The 22,141-nt window shown below is 37.6% G+C and overlaps 1 protein-coding gene across 1 annotated transcript; it reads left to right on the top strand.

Moving 5' to 3' along the window:
• The first annotated feature begins 13,216 nt into the window (after nucleotides 1-13,216).
• Nucleotides 13,217-17,060, top strand: LOC122031264 (putative disease resistance protein RGA3). Its single transcript, XM_042590399.1, has 2 exons — nucleotides 13,217-16,213; nucleotides 16,309-17,060. Exons 1-2 carry the CDS (start codon nucleotides 13,304-13,306, stop codon nucleotides 16,840-16,842), a joined length of 3,444 nt encoding a protein of 1,147 aa, XP_042446333.1. The 5' UTR covers nucleotides 13,217-13,303; the 3' UTR covers nucleotides 16,843-17,060.
• The last annotated feature ends 5,081 nt before the right edge of the window (nucleotides 17,061-22,141 follow it).

Below are 22,141 nucleotides of genomic sequence, written 5' to 3'. Positions count from 1 at the left end.
GGCGCCTGCGCTGACTGCAGCCTTAGAGGCACCTCCAAGCTTGTCCGAGCCGCCTTCAAGGCCATTAGAGGCGCCTCAGACCCAGTTTAATGGTTGTTTTCAAAGCAGATAGAGTTCTATCCAGTCAAACCCCTTGAAGGCGCCCTCAACCCTCTTGGAGGCGCTTTAAAGACCCGAGATAGATTTTTCAGGAGCTATATAAAGGCCCCTGGAGTTAGGAAATTATTCATTCAACTCAGTATCAACTTCCTAGCAATTTCTGTGCGTTCTTATTGTGTAAAAGGCTTCTTCGCCTTCAGAGAAGGAGACTTTTCTAGTGCGCTTTCCAACCGCCTTGGATTAACAACCTTCTTGGTTGTAACCAAGTTAGCTCGCTGAGTCTTCTTTCTTTTTTGCTATTTCTATTATTTTATTATTATTGTTGCTTTAATTTTGAGTTGAAAGTCTTGAGGAGGGTATACTTTATTTTGCAGGCAATTCACCCCTCCCCTCTTGCCGACCCCGCTGCACCAACAATTGGTATCAGAGTCAGACTGCCTCAAAAGGACTGACCACCGACTGAAGCACAAAGATCAAGATGATGGCCGAAACAAATATTCATCCCCTAAAGTTCAATGAAGACTTCACTACCTGGAAACGCCGAATGGAGGTATTCTTCAAAACAGACTTCGATATTCTTCTAACTATGAAATTTGGTTTTACAGCTCTAAAAGACAAAGAAGAGTATTAGTGGACGAAGAAGGAGCAAGCCGATTTCATGGCCAACGGAAAGGCGGAATTCCACCTGCTCAGCGTTCTGCTGTCCCAGGAGGTAAGTTGGATCGGAAGCTACAACTCCTCCAAAGACCTCTGGGATAAATTCCTGGAGCTCCACAAAGGCACCTCGGAGGCGAAGTTAGTAAGGCGGGACATCCTCTAAGCTCAGCTGACGAATCTCCGGATGAACAACGACGAGAAGGTATCGCAACTCTAAGCGAGAATCAAGGAGCTGATAATACAACTGACCAATCTCGGAGAATCGGTAACAAACCGAGACTCTATTCGGTACGTGCTCAACGTCTTCCCAAGGTCTCCAGAATGAGCGTCTTTAGTAGATGCATACTACATCTCTAATGACTTTGAGGTAAGTACTTAGAAAATTTATTTTCAACATTTGAACTTCACGAATCGCGACTTACAGAGCCTAAATAAATAGATAAGCCAAATCTCAATATTGCCCTACAAGCCGAAAAGGACGATCCCGACTCTGAAGCATCAATCGACGAAACTGAAGCGGCTCTTTTGGTAAGAAAGTTAAATAAATTTATTAAAACTAATAAATTTATATCGTACTCTAGGAAGCATCAACGCAACAGAAGGACGATCCGATACTACAACTGCAACAAGGAAGGGCACATCAAGGATGACTGGCCAAAGTTAAAGACAAGGGATAAGGAGAAGTCTCAAAGACTAAAGTCCTCTAAACGCAAGAGTCTGAAGGCTACATGGGATGATTCTTCATCCTCCGAGTCAAAAGTCGAAGCCTTCTCAGGAGTAGCACTGATGACCAACCATCTCTTTGAAGATGACTCGAGCTCAGAGATGAGCATAGAACAAGGGAGAGAATCAGAAGAGGAAAGCTACGATGAAGGGGGAGCATCACCAAGTGAGGTAAGTAAGGTATGTGCTCTCACCCCTACTCAGTCTTTTCAATTTATCAAAGTGCTAACGAAAGATCTAGCAAAATTAGAAAAAGAAAATGCTGAATTGAAATTGAAATTAGAAAAATCATGCCCATTAGAGTTATTTAACAACTTAAAATCAGAAAATGACAGTTTGTAAATGCAAATTGAAAAATTAAAAAATAATGCATGCTCAAATAAATTTTCAAAATCAAAACTTAAAATTTATAGAAAATTGAATTGGTATATTAGAAAACATCAGGGACAACTTAGAAAAGTTCCCAAAATTTATATACCCCCTAAGTTTTTAATTAATCCAGTAGGAAGAAACCTATACTGGGTTCCAAAATCTTTACTAGATTAAAATTCTTTAAGTTAAGGATTTCAGAAGAAATTAAACAGTGAGTTTCTTTTTGAGACTTTGTCTAAGGAAGTGGTTGTTGCTCCAATAACCAAAAAGGCCTAGTGCCTCGCCACGACCTGGAAGCCAAACTATTGCAATAAAATATTTAATTAACTTTCTGGTAAAGCATTAAAATTAGAATTAAATAATACTTTAAAAAGTTTCTTTAAACAATTTTTTTTTGGAAATTCTTCAAAAAAATATTTTTATACTTAGAAAAAATGTTTCTTACTTAGAAAAATTCTCAGAAACTATTTTTGCCTAAGTTAAAATGTCTTCTGAAGTTAGAATTTTTTTTTCAGAAATTTTTTACATAAAGTTTTACTTAGAAAATCTTTTTTTTTCTAAATAATCTTTCAAAATGCTACACTTGGATTTTAAAATCATTTTTTTTACTTGAATTTTTTTTTAATTAGAAAATTCTTAAAGATTATTTTGACTTAAAAATTTTTTAACCTTAAACTTTTACTTGATATTTATTACCCCATTCTTTTTGTTGTGATCAAAGGGGGAAAGATAGGTATAAGTTTAGGTGGAGTTAGGGGAATTAAGAATTTTAAATTTTTTTACTTGTGTTGCAAATTCTATTATTACAATCTTTTTGATTAAAATGCTAGTTTAGTAATTTATTTAAAATTACTACTTGTCTGTTTTTCCCTAACTTGAACTTGAGTTGATGCACATCAAAAAGAGGAAGATTGTTGAACCCCGTGGTTGTTTTGATGTGATCAACCAAGTTGGGTTAGGTCCTGCTTGTTATTTGATCTCTGTGTCTAAGTGTGCAAGAGCTTAGGAGCGCAGGAAGTCAAGCGGAAGATGCAACTAGCGAGAAGGAAGACACGGGAAGAGAGCCGACAGGCTCGGTGCGTCTGAAGGACGAAAGAGCTGCGGAAGAGTACACTAGTGGACGAGAAGAACGTGTGCGACATTCGAGGGACGAGAAGCCGGGACGAAAGCCTGCTCGAGGAGAAGGTCAGAAATTGGGTTCGGGTGAGCTCTATTTCGGTTGGCCACAATCACCCAAGCGATCGGAGCTTCGGAAGAAGAGAAGGAGTCAAAAGGAGCTGGAAAAGCTAGCTGGAGGCGCCTTCAACTAAGTATTGAAGGCGCTTTCAACTAAGTGTTGAAGGCGCCTGTGTTGACTGCAGCCTTAGAGGCACCTCCATTCCCTTGGAGGTGCCTTCAAGCTTGTCCGAGGCGCCTTCAAGGCCATTGGAGGCGCCTCAGACCCAGTCTAATGGCCGTTTGCAAAGCAGATAGAGTTCTATCTGGTCAAACCCCTTGAAGGCGCCATCCACCCTCTTGGAGGCGCCTTGAAAACCCGAGATAGATTTTCCAGGAGCTATATAAAGGCCCATGGAGTTAGGAAATTATTCATTCAACTTAGTAACAACTTCCTAGCAACTTCTGTGCTTTCTTATTGTGTAAAAGGCTTCTCCACCTTCAGAGAAGGAGACTTTTTTAGTGCACTTTCCAACCGCCTTGGATTAACAACCTTCTTGGTTGTAACTAAGTAAATTCGTTGAATCTTCTTTCTTTTCTGCTATTTCTGTTATTTTATTATTATTGTTGCTTTAATTTTGAGTTGAAAGTCTTCAGGAAGGTATACTTTATTTTGCAGGTAATTCATCCCTCCCCTCTTCCCGACCCCGATGCACCAATAGTGGGAAGCCTGGAAGTGATTCAGAAGCTCAAACCTATACTCATACTTAATCGCAGATGCGGACGCGATTGCAGACAAAGGGGGTGCAACATATCCCCCCTCCCCCCTCTCTCTCTTTATAGATAGGCGTTGGTTATTCTAGGCACCCATCGTGTGTGCTTACGTTGGGTGCCTAAGTGTATGCGAGGCGTCAAAATATGATCCGAACACCCCGGGAGTGATCCAAGCGCTCGATTGCACTCAAGTTCCCATGTTGGGTGCGCAGGGGGTGACTATATATATATATAGCTGGATTCACTTTCGGACGCTCTACGCACTCAGTTGTGTAGTATAAGGTGAAATCCGCCATATATATATATACAAAAGCTTGTACTTTCAATAAGAATATTCATATAACTTTTGAGTAAAAATAGATCATAACAACATTTTAATAAAAACTCCTAAATAGTTATTAGGATTAATTGTTTTTTATCTCCCGTTGTACATATTTACGAAATATATTTTAGCACGCAATCATAACAAACATTACCTAACAATATACTATTCAATATTATTATCTTTTGTCACACATATTAAATCTTGATTCGATCTGTCAATTGTATGAATAAAATAAGTCCATATTATAGTAGATAGGACAACTACGTCTCCTTCGTAAAATGATATACTTCTTCTCAAATAGACTATTCAATATTATTATTTCTAGTCTATTAAATTCTGAATCTATGAATAAGATAAGTCTATGACATTATAAAAATTATAATTTTATAATTACTATATATTGTAATAATATTTCATAGTTGCGCTATCTTGTATAATTCTATTTATATTGTAATAATCATGAAATCTTAATTATTATAGCTATGATAATAATTATAATTTTATAATTATTACAATGTCGACCTACCTTATTTATATAATTGACTGATCGAAGGATTTATAATTTAATGCTTGTGTAATATAGACGTGTATTATATTTTGAAAGAGATGGATAGCATGAGATGCTCATTATTATTATTATTATTATTATTATTATTATTATTATTATTATTATTATTATTTTAACAAAAATGAATATAAAGGAAAGGGGCCATGTGTAGGTGGGGCCAAGTGTCGGTGAGGGAAGACGGCGAAGTCGCATCCTTCTTCGTTGCGGAGACGGATGGTAACGTTTGATGGCGGCCCGGTCCAATCGCCATTCGTGACTGACGCATGACTCCATGTCTGCAGTGTCAAAGAGGGCGACGGGCACGTAGCGGAAGCGTGGAGATTAGCTAACCGCCTCCTGACTTTATCCATCGACCGAACAAGTGGAGCACAGATCCTCTAGACTGTAAAATATGATTGAAGCTTATAAGCTTTTCAAATTTATTTGATAATTTTTTTTTAAAATAACTTATAAGCTGTCAAAATAAGTTGTTTTGGAGCTTATAAGCGGTTTTTAAAAAAGTATGGAAGACCCTACTTTTTTTAAAAAAATCTTATTTTAATAATTTATTTCTCTAAAATATCCTTATATAATTTTATAAATCTCTATCTTATCCTCCATAAATTTTTATAAGCCTAATATCTTTTTATCTCCGCCGACTTTTCTTCCAACGTTGTGTCTTCTTCTCCGCCAATGCCTCTTTCTAATTTTCTCTTCTCCGGTGCAGAAATTCGCCCAAAACCCTCTATTAATAAAAATCTCAAAACCCTCTATTAATAGTATTATACCTTTTTTGGTAATTTTATCAATAAAAATATCTTATAATACCAAACACATCAATATCTTTAAGTTGATTGTAATAAGTTCACCCAAACACTTTAACAACTTATTTTTAAAATAAGACCTAACAACTTATAAGCTCCTAAAACAACTTATAAGCTGTACGAGCTTATAAGCTGTTTTTAATAAGTTTAGCCAAACAAGACCTCAAAAGATAGACTGCATCATTTATAGGTGAAATTTTATGAATTCCATCTATTATACAGGTGGGATCTATAAAATCTCACCTATAAACAACCCCTGGTCTAGGAGAGAACCAGGGGTTGTGATCCAGAGGATCCTGGATGGAGCAAGGGGCACGGATCCTAGATGGAGCAAGGGGCACGGATCCTTTGGACCGTAAAGTACGATCCAGAGGATAGACCACATCACTTATAGGTGGAATTTCATGGACCCTATCTATTATACAGGATAGATCCATAAAATTCCACCTATAGACAACCCTGTCTAAGAGAGGACCAAGAGTTGTGGTCCAAAGGATCCTAGGTGGAGCAAGGGGCACGGATCCTCTGGACCGACTCGACGGCAGGAAGATGACAAAAATGTTTTGGACACTGATATTGTTGGTGCAGTGGAGCCGGCAAAAGGGGAGGGGTGAATTGCCTGCAAATGAAAGATACCCTCCTCAAACTTTCAACTATAAAATAATAGAAACAATAACAATAAGAAACTAAAATAAAGAAAAGCAGGAGGACTCAACGAGTTGAGTTGGTTACAACCAAGAAGGTTGTTAATCCAAGGCGGTTGAATAGACGCACTAGAAAAGTCTCATTCTCTGAAGGCGGAGAAGCCTTTTACACACTAAAAGCTCTTACAAGTTGCTAGGAATTGAATACTGAGTTGAATGAATTATTCCTAACTCCAAGGGCCTTTATATAGTTCCTGGAAAGTCTATCTCGGGTCTTGAGGGTGCCTCCAAGAGGGTTGAGAGCGCCTCCAAGGAGTTTGACCGAATAAAGTTTTATCTACTTCGCAAACGACCATCTAGAGTCTGAGGCACCTCCAATTCCCTTCAGGCCGCCTCGGACAAGGTTGAGGGCACCTTCAAGGTAATGAAGGCGCCTCCAGCTAGCTTTTTCAGCCCCCCTCTATCGACTTCATGATCCAACACTTTTGGCTCCTTTTTTTTTTCTAAAGCTCTGATTGCTTGGGTGATTGCGGCCAACTGAAATAGAGCTCACCCGAACCCAATTTCCGGCCTTCTCCTCGAGCAGACTTCCGACTCGTCTTCTCGTCCCTTGAACGCCGCGCACATTCTTCTTGTCCACCGGTGTAGGGATGACAATTTCACCTGAACCCGATGGAGGATCCGACATCCGACCCGAATGGAGGAGGGTATGGAGAGACTATTAATACCCGATACCCGATCCAAATACCCGATTAAATAATATATATACATATATTAAAGAAATTTTCCTTTTTCCAAAATCAACTTACTATTTTTGTTGATATTAGGAGGAGACTATATAGATGTTTAATCTATTTTTTTAATTATATATATTTTTTAATAGGTTGTTAATTTTAATATATTTTTGTTGAATGATAATAGTTAGATAGAAAGAAAAAAATTATAACTATACAAGATATCTGATCATTTAATGGGTATGGGTAAGCCCATCGGAGATCCTATACCCGATGGGTATAGGGACGGAGGATATAGAATCCGACCCGAACCCGACCCATTGCCATCCCTACACCGGTGTACTCTTCTGCAGCTCTTTCGTCCTTCGGACGCACCGAGCCCATCGGCTCCCTTCCCGTGTCATCCTTCTCGCTAGCTGCATCTTTCGCTCGACCTCCTGCGCTCCTAAGCTCCTGCACACTTAGACACAGGGATCAAATAACAAGTAGGACCTAACCCAACTTAGTTGATCACATCAAAATAACCACGGGGTTCAACAATCTCTCCCTTTTTTATGTGCATCAAACCAAGTTCAAGTTAGGGAAAAAAACAACAGACAAGTAGCAATTTAAAGAAATTACTAAACTAACAGTTTAAGCATAAAAGGTTGCAATAATAGAAATTTTAACATTTAGAAAATGTTAACTCCTGCTAAACTTAAACTTATACCTAACTCTCCCCCTTTGATCACATCAAAAATATGGGATAATAATTTGCAAGTAAAGATTTTCAAGGGAAAGAAACTTTTAAGTCAAAATTCAAGATTTAAAATAAGTCATTTTCAAAAAAAAAAATCTTTTGAAAATATTCTAAGTAAAACTTAGGTAAGACAATTTTCTAAAAAAAAATTTAAACAAAAATTTCTAATTTCAGAAGAAATTTTAACTTAGGCAAAAATATTATTTGAGAATTTTTCTAAGTAAAAATTGTGTGGAAGAAACATTTTTCTAAGTATAAAATTTTTTTTGAAGAATTTCCAAAAAAAATATTTGAAAAAACTTTTTAAAACATTATTTAATTCTAATTTTAATGCTTTACCAGAAATTTAATTAAACATTTTATTTCAATATTTTGACTTTCAGGTCGTGGTGAGACATTAGGCCTTCTTGGTTATTGGAACAATAACCACTTCCTTAGACAAAGCCTCATAAGGAAATTTTAACGTTTAATTTTCTCGCTGAAAGCTTTAACTAAAAAAAATTAGTTTAGAAAATATTTTGGAACCCAGTAAAGGTTCCTTCCTACTGGATTAATCAAGAACTTAGGGGGTACATAACTTTTGAGAACTTTCCTAAGTTGTCCCTGACGTTTTCTAATGTACCAGTTTAATTTTCCATATAACTTGTGTTTTGATTTTAGAAATTTATTTAAGCATGCATAATCATTTTTAAAATTTTCAATTTCATTTTTCAATTTCTCATTCTCTAATTTTAAATTATCGTACATTTCTAGTGGGCATGCTTTTGCTAAGTTTAACTTCAACTCATTATTCTCCTTTTCTAATTTAACTAAATCTTTAGTGAGAACTTTTATGAATTGAAAAGACTGCTTGGGAGTTAGATTACGTACTTCACTTACCTCTATTTCTGATGCTTCTCCTTCATTGCAGCTTTCTTCTTCTGATGATCCTCACCCTTCATCTATGCTCATTTTTGAGCTGGTCTCGTCTTCTTCTCTTTGATGGTTGGCCATCAGTGCTAATCCCGAGAAGGCTTCTACTTCTAACTCGGAGGATGAGGATTCATCCCATGTAGCCTTCATACTCTTGCGTTTAGTGGACGTCGGTCTTTGAGATTTCTCCTTATCTTTTTTTTTTTTAATTTGGGGCAGTCATCCTTGATATGCCCTTCTTCATTACAGTTGTAGTATCGGATCGCCCTTTTGTTACGTTGATGTTTTCTTGATTGTGATCTAAATTTATTAGTTTTAATAAATTTATCTAACTTCCTTACCAATAGTGCCGCTTCAGTTTCATCGATCAACGCTTTAGAGTTGGGATCGTCCTTTTCGACTTGTAGGGCAATATTGAGATTTGACTTCTCTACATGTTTAGGCTCTGCAATTCGAAACTCGTGAAGTTCAAATGTAAAAATTAAATTTTCTAAAGTATTTACCTCAAAGTCCTTAGAGACATAGTATACATCTACTAAGGACACCCATTTTGGAGACCTTGGGAAGCCGTTGAGCGCGTACCGGATCGAGTTTCGGTTTGTTACCGATTCTCCGAGGTTGTTCAGTTGCGTTATCAGCTCCTTAATTCTCGCTTGGAGTTGCGCTACATTCTCGCCATTGTTCATCCGGAGATTCGTCAGCTGAGTTCGGAGGATATCCCACATTGCTAACTTCGCCTCCGAGGTGCCTTCGTGGAGCTCCAGGAATTTTTCCCAGAGGTCCTTGGCGGAGTCCTAGCTTCCGATTCGACTTACCTCCTGGGGCGGCAGAACACTAAGTAGATGGAACTCAGCCTTTCTGTTGGCCACGAAATCGACTTGCTCCTTCTTCGTCCAGTTGTATTCTTCCTTTGTTTTTGGGGGCTGAAAAATCATATTTCATGATTAGAAGTATATCAAATTCAGTCTTAAAGAATACCTCCATTCGGCGTTTCCATGTCGCGAAGTCTCCGTCGAACTTCGGGGGATGAATGCTTGTTCCGGCCATCGTCTTGATCTTTGTGCTTCAGTCGGCGGTTAGTCCTTTTGAGGCGGTCTGACTCTGATACCACTTGTTGGTGCAACGGGGTCGGCAAGAGGGGAGGGGTGAATTGCCTGCAAATGAAAAGTACCCTTATCAAACTTTCAACTCTAAAATAATAGCAACAATAACAATAAGAAACTAAAATAAAGAAAAGCAAGAGGACTCAGCGAGTTGACTTGATTACAACCAAGAAGGTTGTTAATCCAAGGCGGTTGGAAAGCGCACTAGAAAAGTCTTCTTCTCTAAAGGCGGAGAAGCATTGATATGAACCCCACCAATAAATATGATGGAACCCGAAACAAAGGTGGATAGAACCCCAAGAACTAAACGACAAGAGTGTGAGCCTTGACCCATAACCAAGAATTGGCACGAACCAAGCCTACGAAGGAAAGAAACTCTACACCTAGGGGTGATAAGTTTCGATGGGTTGAACGCCACGAGAGTAGATTCGATAAGTTCAGCAAGTTCTTTCAAGAACTAAGAGAGCACACAATCTCACCAAAAACTATGTTGCTTCATACTAAGATGTCCCTCCCTTTTATAATGGGAGTGAACAAGGAAAAATACAAGATAAGTACATGCACAATTAGAGTCCCAATGTTGCATGTCTCATGCAAGCTATCTAGAAACCCAAAACAAAATAAATGCATGCACAATTAGAGTCCCAAGTTGCATGCTTCATTAAACAATCTAAAATACTTAAGTCTTCATGCATGAACGAATTCCCATGCTTTACATGCTTATTAGCGTTCTTCCGTTAAGCACGGCCAGTCATGGATGGTTATGCCCGATTACGTGGATTAGACCACGACTAGCAGTTGCGATTATCTTGGTTTCTCCTTGCTCATAGTCCTACCAATGTTTTTTCATTAGTCCATTTAGTGCTTCCTTGAAACGCTTTGCCCGTAGTCTTGTAATTGGGCCTTCTGAAAGTAATAACTGATCTCTCCTATCTTCAGTCCTTGGGCATACATCAAACATTCTACATACTAAAAGCTCTTACAAGTTGCTAGGAATTGAATACTGAGTTGAATGAATTATTCCTAGCTCCAGGAGCCTTTATATAGCTCCTGGAAAGTCTATCTCGGGTCTTGAGGGCGCCTCCAAGAGGGTTGAGGGCACCTCCAAGAGGTTTGACCGGATAAAGCTTTATCTGCTTCGCAAACGACCATCTAGACTGGGTCTGAGGCACCTCCAATTTCCTTGAGGGCGCCTCAGACAAGGTTGAGGGCGCCTTCAAGGTAATGAAGGCGCCTTCAAGACTGCAAGCAGCGCAGGCGCCTTCAGTACTTCGTTGAATGCGCCTCCAGCTAGCTTTTTGAGCTTCTTTTGACTCCTTTTCTTCTTCCGAAGCTCCGATTGCTTGGGTGATTACGACCAACCGAAATAAGGCTCACCCGAATCCAATTTCCGGTCTTCTCCTCAAGTAGACTTCCGACCCGGCTTCTCGTCCCTCGAACGTTGTGCACGTTCTTCTCGTCCACTGGTGTACTCTTCCGCAGCTCTTTCGTCCTTCAGACGCACCGAGCCTGTCGACTCCCTTCTCGTGCCGTCCTTCTCGCTAGCTGCGTCTTCCCCTCGACTTTCCGCGCTTTTAAGCTCCTACACACTTAGACACATGGATCAAATAATAAACATGACCTAACTTAACTTAATTGATCATATCAAAACAACCACGAAATTCAACAGATATAACATTGAATATAACTTGAATAACAGGGGCGTAGCCAGGATCTTAATTTACATGGGGTTGTATCTATTTCAAGAATCATGCATATTTCTAGCACCATCATATCTTTATTCCCGTATATTGCGAATATGTAAGTCATAACAACCAAAAGCAGCAGATATTTCTTTCTCTAAGTGTTGCAATAATTGTATCAGTCACATCTACAATGGTGAAAAATCGCTCTTGTAGATATTTACTCTTTTGCTTTAAAAAATAAGTTGATAGTCTTCATTCCCTGAATTTTCTATATTAAAGTGAATAAATACAAAATTTATCTCATCCTTTTTATGATCAATCTAATATCTAATATCTAATATCTAATATCTAATATCAAACCAACAATAAAGAAAAGTAAACAATTATATAAATAAAACTAATCAAATTAATTAATAAATCTGTTAATTAATTTAATCAATTTATCAAAAGGAAAAAAATAATAATTGACTCGTACAGATAATATCAAAAGAAAATAAACCTATGGTGATGGTCACACCGATATTACGTGCTATTCGAGAGAAAGGATATCGTGGTTATACTCGTCGAATTACTATCGAATGTCTATACAGTACATGAATATGAAATATCAAGTGAATGATAATGTAAAAACCTTCAAGAAATTAAGAGATTACACCGTTGAGAAAGGAGCTCGAAGGAAATTCATTCCAAAGGCGAACAAATTTGTTTGAACCCAGTGATGGAAAAAATAGAGAATCGAAACCAAATCTTTTGCACTTGCGGTTCCACGATTGCGAGGAAGAATAAGGAAGGCAGCAGCACTTATTGTTCATGTAGCGTGTGACAAATAGAATGATGCGTGGGATTATGGAGATAAAGAGCCGTGCACAATTTTTGATTTAATTAAAAGTTCTAATAAAGTAATGGGTACATGGAGGTTTAATTAAATCAAATCAAAAATTTTGATTTAATAAACGTAACCACATGGGACAAGCAATAGGGGAAAAAAAAAAAGGAACAGGGCTGGAAAAGTTTTTTGGTTTTATTGTTTGTAAGATGGGTGGGGCTGGAGCCACCCTAGCTCTAGAGTGGATCTGCCCATGCTTGAATTATACAACCTCAAACAGTTTGACGGACGTGGACATTTGGCCCTGCGGGCCACGCTGCAACGTCAAGGTGCTCAAATAATTTTTCAAACATCTCCCATTCGAATCCTAACTACTATATTTTCAAACAATATGTGATTATTTTGACTTTTTAGAAAAAAGAGCCGTTTCTATTAATTTGGCCTTTTAATTTTTATCCTATTTTTTAAATAATATATACTAAGAAAAATTTAAAATGTGTTTTAATAAAGCAAAAAAGGTAATTTTAAGAAAGCTACTTAATGTTGAGGGACATTTTAAAAATAACTCTAAATATTTGTTGGGCATTTTAAATAGGACTCAAAATATCTAGTTCATTGAGCCAGCTAGTCTTCTCTCGTGGAATACATACTATCCTTTAAAATAAATATTATATTTGATCTTTTTTTATAATAGATACTAAGAAAATTTTAAAATACATTTTAAGAAAGCTACTAAATATTTGAGGGGCATTTTAAAAATGACTCGAAATATCCAATTGGTTGATTAGTCTTCTCTTGTGGATTAGATAATGAAGGACCTTTATAATAAATACTATATTTAATATTTTTTTATAATAAATATTAAGAAAACTTTAAACTGTGTTTTAAGAAAACTACTACATGTTCGAGGGATATTTTAAAAATGACTCAAAATAATTGAGCGGCACTTTAAAAATGATTCAAAATAAATTTATTTTTTATAATAAATAAATACTAAGAAAATTTTTAAATGTATTTTAAGAAAGCTACTGAAGAATATTTGAGGGGCATTTTAAAAATGACCTCAAAATATCGTGTTCGTTGACTGGTCAACTCTTCTTCCCCTGTCGATCAACTTCTGTAGTTAACACAGCTCTACTAATATCATTGTTCTCCTGAAAATAGGATTAGTTAGTTATTTACCAATGGCGAACAACCCTTTCTCTAGCTTCGGCTCCAAGATCGACGACCTTTTACCGCTGCTTGCTGAAGCGACGATCGGATTATCAGATGTTGCAGCGGGATCTTCGCCTGAGGTACCGTTGAAAGAATTAAAAGATATTAAAGCGATTCTGAAGAATATCAAAGGGCTGCTGTATGATTCGGGGCGCCAGATTAGGGAAGATGCTATCAAACTGCTGCTGAAGGAGCTCCAAGATTTGGTCATCGAGGTTGAAGATTTGGTGGACGATTACGAATACAAGATGTTCCAACGCGAAGCGGAATTTCTTAATAAAATCGAGCAGCCGTCAGGTTACGTATCTTCAGATCGTTTGCGGGGACTTGATGGAGGGGCAATGCATTCCCCGGGACTCGACGGAGGGGCAAAGTCGTGTGTAACAGGCTCTTCCCCGGGACTTGGCGGAGGGGCAAGGTCTCCAATAAATCCTTCTCCGGAACTTAGCGTAGGAGCAAGTCCTTCTTCGGGACTTGATGTAGGGGCAAGTCATCATTCATGTATAACAGACTTTTCCTCGGGACTTGGTGGAGGGGCAAGGTCTACAATAGACCCTTCTCCAGAATTTAGCGAAGGAGCAGGTCATTCGTCGGGACTTGATGGAGGGGCAAGTTCCTGTATAACAACAGACCCTTCCTCGGGACTTGGCGGAGGGGCAAGCCATTCCCCGGGATCTAGGGGAGGAGTAAGTCAGTGTACAACCCATTTAACGTTAGCTCTACGGAGGGTCCAATGGATATGGATGGAGCTCCGCGAACAACTCCGGAAGTCCCAGAAATTCGCAAGCCACCTGCTGCTAGTTTCGCAAGAGAATCAAACTTTTAAGAAGTTGCAAAGGGTAAGAAAGTTTCTTCTTGCAGAGTCGGAGGATACCATCCGTGGAAGGAAGCATTACAATGCTTTTGATGTAACTAAACAAATCTATGGGAGGAACACTGACCGGGAGCATATCATTAGCTGGCTACTACTCGGTACAAATTCCAGATTTTCTCTTTTTGAGGATGAACGCAGTAGAAATAAGTTCTCTGCTATTTCGATAGTCGGCGAGGCAGGTGTCGGAAAAACAGCACTAGCTAAGGAAGTATACAATGATCCCCTCGTATGCAAATACTTCAACTCAAGAGTCTGGCTTCACTTCACTGAGGAATCTGATGCTGTAAGCTTATCAAAAGCATTTTTTGTCTCTATAACTGGAAAATCTTGTGATGGCAAAGAACCGGTTCATCTTCAAAGTGTTATGAAGGAAGAACTAAAGGGAAAAAAGCTTTTGCTCGTGCTGGATGATCTTCAGGACCTGAATCCGAGACTGTGGAAATACTTGCAAGCTCCCTTAGCTGGTGTTAGAATGGCTAAGTTTATAATTACTTCCCAGACTGAGCTAGGCACTAGTAAATCAAGAGGAATCGAATCTTATCCATTGGGTCGCTTGAGTCTAGATCTGTCATGGAATGTATTCCAGCACTATGCATTTTGTGAAGATTCCAGTTGCCCACCTGAGCTCATTGAAATTGGAAAACATATTGTTCAAAAGTGTTGGGGATTGCCTCTAGCTGTGAAAACTCTTGGAAGCCTTCTTGGCTATCAAATGGATAAACGGATATGGATAGATGTTTTGGATAGTGAATTGTGGGAATTACAAGAAAGTGAGACTCACATTTGTCCAGCTCTTCAGTTGAGCTACTATCTATTGCCCACTTATTTGAAACCGTGTTTCCTCTACTGTTCTCTATTTCCTAGGGGATATAAGTTTGACAAATATGAGTTAGTCAGATTGTGGATGGCACAAGGTTACATTCAGCATAAGTATGGTCAAAGTCTGGAAACCGTTGGTTGTAATTACTTCCATGAGTTGCAGATGCTAACAATTTTTGACAGATCATGGGATGGGACATTCACAATCCATGACTTGCTATATGATGTATCGAAGTATATGTCAAATGGAGAATGCTCTTCCTTGCCAAATGTGAAGATGTATAAGGACTCAGGTAAAATCCGTCAATTATACGTGACAAGTAGCAAGGGGACAAATGAACTCCAGTCTTCTAATGCAATCTTGACATTGCAGTTATTATATAGAAGTTTAGGTGGTTTCCTACCTAATGATATTTTAACTATGGCATTGATCGAGTCCGTGCAAGGCATTCGGGCCTTGGAGTTGACATGTCATGCAGATTCTTCAATAGCTGAAACAATTCAGGAGAAAGCATTGGATAAACTTAATGCATCTTCGGTATCAAGCCTAAGATTCATTCACCTGCGATATCTTCGAATTTGTGATAGATTTATTGAACTCCTTCCTGCAGCCGTGTGCGAGCTTTACAACCTCCAGACACTGACCTTGGACAAATGTTTAAAGTTAAGAGAACTACCAAGTGACATAGGCAAGCTTGTTAACCTACGGTATCTTGGACTTTCTGAAGCAAACATTGAAAAGTTGCCGAAATCTGTTTATCAATTGCGAAACCTTCAATCCTTGAAAGTTGATTATTGCAGAAATCTGAAGGATCTACCCTACAACATTGGCAGTCTTGTCAATCTTTGCCATCTCGGGCTTTCTGGAACATCTATCAAAAGGTTGCCTAGATCTGTACATCGCCTATCCAAACTGTCAACACTAAAATTGGACCAATGCAAAATCCTAATGGAGTTACCCAGTTCCATAGGAAACCTTGTGAACCTTAGACATGTTACAGCTTGTAAGACAAAAATCACAAAACTACCTGAGTCCATCTGTTCATTGTTCAACCTACTCACTTTAGATTTGGCTTACAGCAATCTTTCAGAGTTACCCAATGACATAGGTAACCTCTCCAACTTGAATTACCTTGCACTTTCATATACAAATATTTCTATTCTTCCAGAGTCTTTTATGTTACTTGTCTAGACTTTGTACATTGAAGTTGAATGGTTGCACAAATCTTTCTCAATTACCGAGTGGTATTGGAGCCTTGAAAACATTAAGCCACCTGGTAGTTTCTGGCATCAATATTGAACAGCTTGTCTGCATCTGTATGCCAATTGTTGAACCTGGAAGTTCTTGAGATGGATGGCTGCAGAAGATTTTTCAGTTTACCTGATGGCATTGGCTATCTTACTAAACTGCATCAACTTAAGCTCTCGGATACAGAAATACGAGAGTTACCTGAATCTATAGGTCAGCTATCTAACCTGCAAAATCTGGATCTGAATGGCTGCCAAAGGCTCTCTAAGTTACCTGAGAGTATTGGATATCTTTCAGAACTTAGTAATCTAGAAGTCACGGAGACAAAAATCAAGACATTGCCTGCATCATTCTGTCAGCTTTCTAATCTGAAAGTGCTAAATCTGAATGGTAATTTGGATCTTCAAGAGTTGCACAGTGGCATTGAAAACCTTGCTAATTTGTCTCAACTTGAACTTTCTGAAGTTGGCATTGAGGTACTTCCTAGATGCATTGGCAGATTGGCTAACCTAGAGAAGTTGAGTTTTGAGCACAAGCAGAAACCATTTGAGAATTATCAGTTATAAGCTTACTAAAGAAGACACTCTCAACTGTTGTGTTCTTACCACTTGCAGTCTTGGTACGCAAATTTCATGTTTTGAATTATTATAACGGTTTGTCGATGCTGCTTTCTTTGTTTCTGAAAAATGCAACTCTTAGAAGAAGTTTACCTGGGCTCTTGTGTTAACTATTCAGCATTGTAGTGTAAAAGCTGATGCTTCTTTAAATGGACTTATATACATAGAAAATGCTTGCATGATGCTTCTTTTTCTGGGGAGTGATTGCTTCATCTCATTTTTGCACTTACGAGAGTGGAATTATTCTGCACAATCCTATCTGAAAAAAACTTGAAAGTAGGAAACTGTAAACTTCCCTATTTCTGTAAGTACCCTAGGTGAATTTTAATGTGATCAATCAGATTAAGTTAGGCTCTATGTATTTGATGCCTTGTGTCTAAGTGTGCAAGGACTTAGGCTGAGCCGTAACTTCCATGAGGCGAGAGAGGCACCGCCTTAGGGCCCAGCCCAATGAAGGGTCTATTTTTTTAATTATACTAAAAAAATGAGAGACATGGACCCTAAATAGGCATTAAACTTATTCTCACGGCTCTGAGGCACACACCGACGCATGACTCTTCTTTGCACGCAATTTCTTCTCCAATGTTACTCTTCTTTGCACGCGATTTCTTCTTCGACGTTCTTTCTACCAAGACAGGGATCCACGGAACAAGAGGTAATCATAATCTTTTTCTTCAATCATCTTCTTCGTCTTGCAACACGTGACACTAATTGTAACCTAATCGTGCAACAAGGATCGTTTGTGCGACCTAATTGTGTCGATTCTCGCAGTGGCTATCTCACTCGATGCGGGCTGGCGGTTGGCCTTTGCTCGTGTAACCTAATTGCGTAGCACAGAGCTGTCGCACGCTACCTTAGTTGCTTGTGCGAACAGCGACCTAATTGCATGGTGGTTACTACTTGTCGCCTTGCTACTGCCTGCGACCACCGCATTGGTCTCAGTATTACAAGAGACACTAAATGGACTATCAATGTTATCGATTGAGAAAGAAAGAGTTCGACGAGTAGTGTTTATATAATTATTTTAAATATTTATTAACTTATTATTGATTTAATATATTTATTTTAGTTTATTTATATATTTAGTATATATATTATTTGTAAATTGAACTTTATTATTATTTATCGTAGCAAAAGAGTTACTTTTTAGTATGCGCTTCAGGCCTCGTCGAACGTAGGTACGGCTCTGTCACTTAGGAAAATAAGAAGTTGAGCAGACGACGCAACTAGCGAAAAGGATGACACGGGAATGAGTCAATGGATTCGGTGCATTTGAGGGACGAGGTGCTGTAGAAGAGTATACCAGCGGACGAGAAGGACGCTTGTGGCGCTTCCGAGGGATGAGAAGCCGGAGCGAAAGACTGCTCGAAGAGAAGATCGGAGTTGGATTCGGGTGAGCTCAACTCTAGATGGCCAGAAAATTACCCAAGCAACCGGAGCAGAAGCCAAATAAGTCAACACTAGACCAAGCCTGGGTGCCCGGACTTCAAGCGCCCGGACCAACCTGGTACCAAACAGTCACCTCTTCGCAAATGTTGTTGCGGATGACGTTCACGATCCACGTCAGCACCACTCCAAGCGCCCGGACCATCCAGGCACTCAAGCGAGGATAAAATTTTATCCTCAGACCATCGAAGAGTCTTTGCAAAGCAGATAAGGGCACCACTGGGGCACCCGGACCTACTCTAGGCGCCTGAAGTTTCCACGTCAACAAACGTCTATTTTCGACCAATGGGTTATAAATAGAGCCCCAATCCTCTTCATTCGAATAATGCTATAACTTCTGTAATCTTCGTTTTTAATTGTTCGTGATTTCATCATTGTAAGGGGCTTCTCTACCTCCAAGAAAGGAGACTTTTAGTGAGCTCAATTCTGCCTTAGATTAACAACTACTCAGGTTACAAACCAAGTAAATTCCTTATGTATCTTACTTTCTTTTTTATGCTTTTATTACTTGTTTAACTAACGTGTGTTCATTACAAAGTTGAAAATCAATAGAATTTTTTTAAATTCTAACTTGCCGGCAATTCACCCCTCTTGCCGACCACATCGGGACCAACAATTGGTATCAAAGCTCGGGCGCCTCAAAAGGACTAACCGCCAATTGAAGCAACAAGAAGATGGTTGGAGTTAGTATTCATCCACCAAAGTTTGAGGGAGACTTCGCTATATGGAAGAAGAAGAAGATGGAGGTATTTTTTAAAACGGATTTTAAGATTTTACTGACTATAAAATATTGCTTTGTACCACCCAGAGGACAACATAGAGAGGAGGAGGAAGAACACCTTTGGAACAAAAAAGAGCAGATTGACTCAGTGGCAAATGGGAAAGCAGAATTTTATCTACTAACTGTACGACCACCTCAAGAAGTCAACTGTATCGGAAGCTACACCTCGGCCAAAGAACTATGGGAGATGTTCCTGGAGTTTTATAAAGGAACATCAGAAGCGAAGCTAGCAAGACGGGACATCCTTCAAAGTTAGTTAACAAATCTCTGAATAGAAAAAGGTGAGACGGTGGCTCAACTACACATGAAGATCAAGGAGCTAATCACCAGACTTATCAACCTCGGTGAATCGGTAACAAATCAAGACTCTGTTCATTATGCACTTAATGCCTTTTCTAGAACTCCAAAGTGGACTTCAATAATCGATGTCTACTACATCTCAAAGGATCTAGAGGTAAGTACTTTAGAAGATTTATTTTCTACATTAGAATTACACGAGTCTAGATGTGTGCCGGGTACAACAAAAAGAAAAGGAGTCATGTTAGAACTTGGCATTGAAAGTCAACAAGAAGGATGAACCGGAGTTAGATTCTTCACTCGACGAAAATGAAGAAGCGTACATGGTAAGAAAATTTAAAAGATTTTTTAAATCTAACCATTTTCATAAGTCGCAGGCCAAGAAGCTTATTCGGAGCAAATGAAAGGTTCAGTGCTTCAACTGTAAAGAAAAAGAGCATATCAAGGATTACTACTCAAAGATCAAAAGCAAAGAAAAAGAAAAGGACGGAGGGCTAAGATGGTCAAAGCACAAGAATCTCAAGGTAACTTGGGATGAAACATCATCATTAAAATCCGAAGTGGAGATATATGCTGGACTTGCACTGATGACAAGTCATCAAGAAGAAAACATCGATGAAAAGGGAGCTACTTCTGAAGAAAGCAGCAATGAAGGAGAAGAATCAAACTACGAATCCGACGACACGGTAAGTCAGGTATATCAGCTTCCTCCTGATCAATTATATAAGTGTATTGAAATGTTGAGTAAATCATTATGCAAACTCATGGTTGTTAAAAGCACTCGCTTTGCTCACTTAAGCGTGAAGTGAAGCGAGGCGCAACCCTTGCGCTTATGGGAACTCGAAAGCACAAGAGGTTTAAAAAGTGAGCGCTTCGTGCAGAAGCGAGCAAAGCGAGTAGAAACATTCCTTTTTATTTTTTATTTTATTTAAAGCCTTAATTAAACCTCTTTAAACCTTCGTCTCTTCATCTGTCATTGCTGTTTCTTTGCATCTGCCTCTGCTGCTTCTTCGCGTCTATCGTTGCTACTTCTTCGCGTGTGCCGCTGCTACTTCTTCGATCGACTGCCTCTTCGTTTCAAGGTAAGTTCTCAATTTCTGTTAATTAAGTTCGAGGCATCCTGGGATTCTTGTGCCGTCAGAGGCATCCTGCGACCGCTGCCGACGGCGTCGTGGTCGTGAGCTGCAAGAATCACATTTTTTTTTTCAAACTTTACGTTTAATTAATTCAATCAACTCCCAATTCAAATAGATAGTTCAAACAGCTTTTCAGAAAGCCTAATTAATTTATTCTAATAAAATATATAAAAACATATTTAAAATAAAAAATCTAATAAATTTATTAATTCATGAAAATCAAATTTAAATATATTTAAAATAATTTATTTATCATTGATTTTATTAAATCACGAAAATCAAATTTAAATATATAAACAAAATTAAAAAATTTTAAAATATAATAAATTTTATTAATTTATATAAATCAGATTTAAATATATATAAAAAATATTTAATTTCTAAATCAGATTTAATTATTTAAATTTTAAATATATAAAAAATATCTAATAAATTTTATTAATTATAAAGTAAATTTAATTATTAAAATTTTAAATATATAAAAAAATATTTTTAAAAAATCTAATAAATTTTATTAATTCTAAATCAGATTAATTATTTAAATTTTAAATATATAAAAAATATATTTAAAATAAAAAAAATGATAAATTTTATTAATACATATAAATTAGATTTAAATATGAAAAATATATTTAAAACAAAAATCTAATAAATTTTATTAATACATATAAATCAGATTTAAATATATAAAAATATATATTTAAAATTAAAAAATTCTAATTAATTTAATTAATTGTTATAAATTAAATTTATATTTTGATAATTTATTTTTTATTGTTTTATATTTTATTACTTATCGATTGTTTATTACTGATTTCAGCGGTCTTGAGTCATGATTCTTAAGTTAATCATGTCAAATATCACAAAATACATCCACTCGAAAAGATATTAGTTTGAATTATGCAATATGTTCGAATCCTAAATATCCAAATATTGTCAGTTGTATTTTTTGTGGTAAAATAACAAATGATGAAATTTATCGACACAAGTTACATTTAGTTGAGAGCAATAGAAATGTGAAAGCTTATCTGAAATGTCCTGAGCATGTTAAAGAAGAAATTAGGGAGTTCATGTAAAAAAAATTAATTTGAAGAATCAAATAGATGAAATTCCTCATTCTAATGATGTTGATAATTTGAAAGATTTTGAAGAACATGAAGAAGATGATCATCAAACTAAAGTGAAAGGGAAACAATCAATATCTGATTCAAGCAACCATCTTATAGTCCAAGGTAAAAAGTGTAAACAAACTAGACCTATTAATCTTTATTTTATGAAAGATGCCGATGAAATTGTCAAATAAAGACGTGCAAAAAAACAAAGGACAATTTGATGAAAATAAAAAGAAGTTAAAAGATATTGTAGTTGAGAAATTTGCAAGATGGATGTATGATGCTTGAATTCCCTTCAATGCTATTAAATATGATTCTTTTGAGTATTGTATTGAAGCTATTGGACAATTTGGATCGGGGATGAAACTTTCATCATATCATGAAGTGAAGGCTAAGTATTTGAAGGAGTTGACAAATACGAATTGATCACTTCTCAAATCCCATGAAGAAGATCATGCTAAGTTTGAGTGTAAATC

This window comes from Zingiber officinale, chromosome 11A, assembly GCF_018446385.1.
Source record: "Zingiber officinale cultivar Zhangliang chromosome 11A, Zo_v1.1, whole genome shotgun sequence".
Lineage (NCBI taxonomy): Eukaryota > Viridiplantae > Streptophyta > Magnoliopsida > Zingiberales > Zingiberaceae > Zingiber > Zingiber officinale.
Note: the sequence above shows the minus strand (reverse complement) of the source record. Positions and strands in the feature narration are given on the sequence as shown.

What these genes read in the sequence shown, in the direction of transcription:
- LOC122031264 (XM_042590399.1), top strand. Translation starts at nt 13,304, where the DNA reads ATGGCGAACAACCCTTTCTCTAGCTTCGGCTCCAAGATCGACGACCTT. An exon ending in CAGAGTCTTTTATGTTACTT is followed by an intron (nt 16,214 to 16,308) that starts GTCTAGACTTTG and finishes GCCACCTGGTAG; the next exon opens with TTTCTGGCATCAATATTGAA.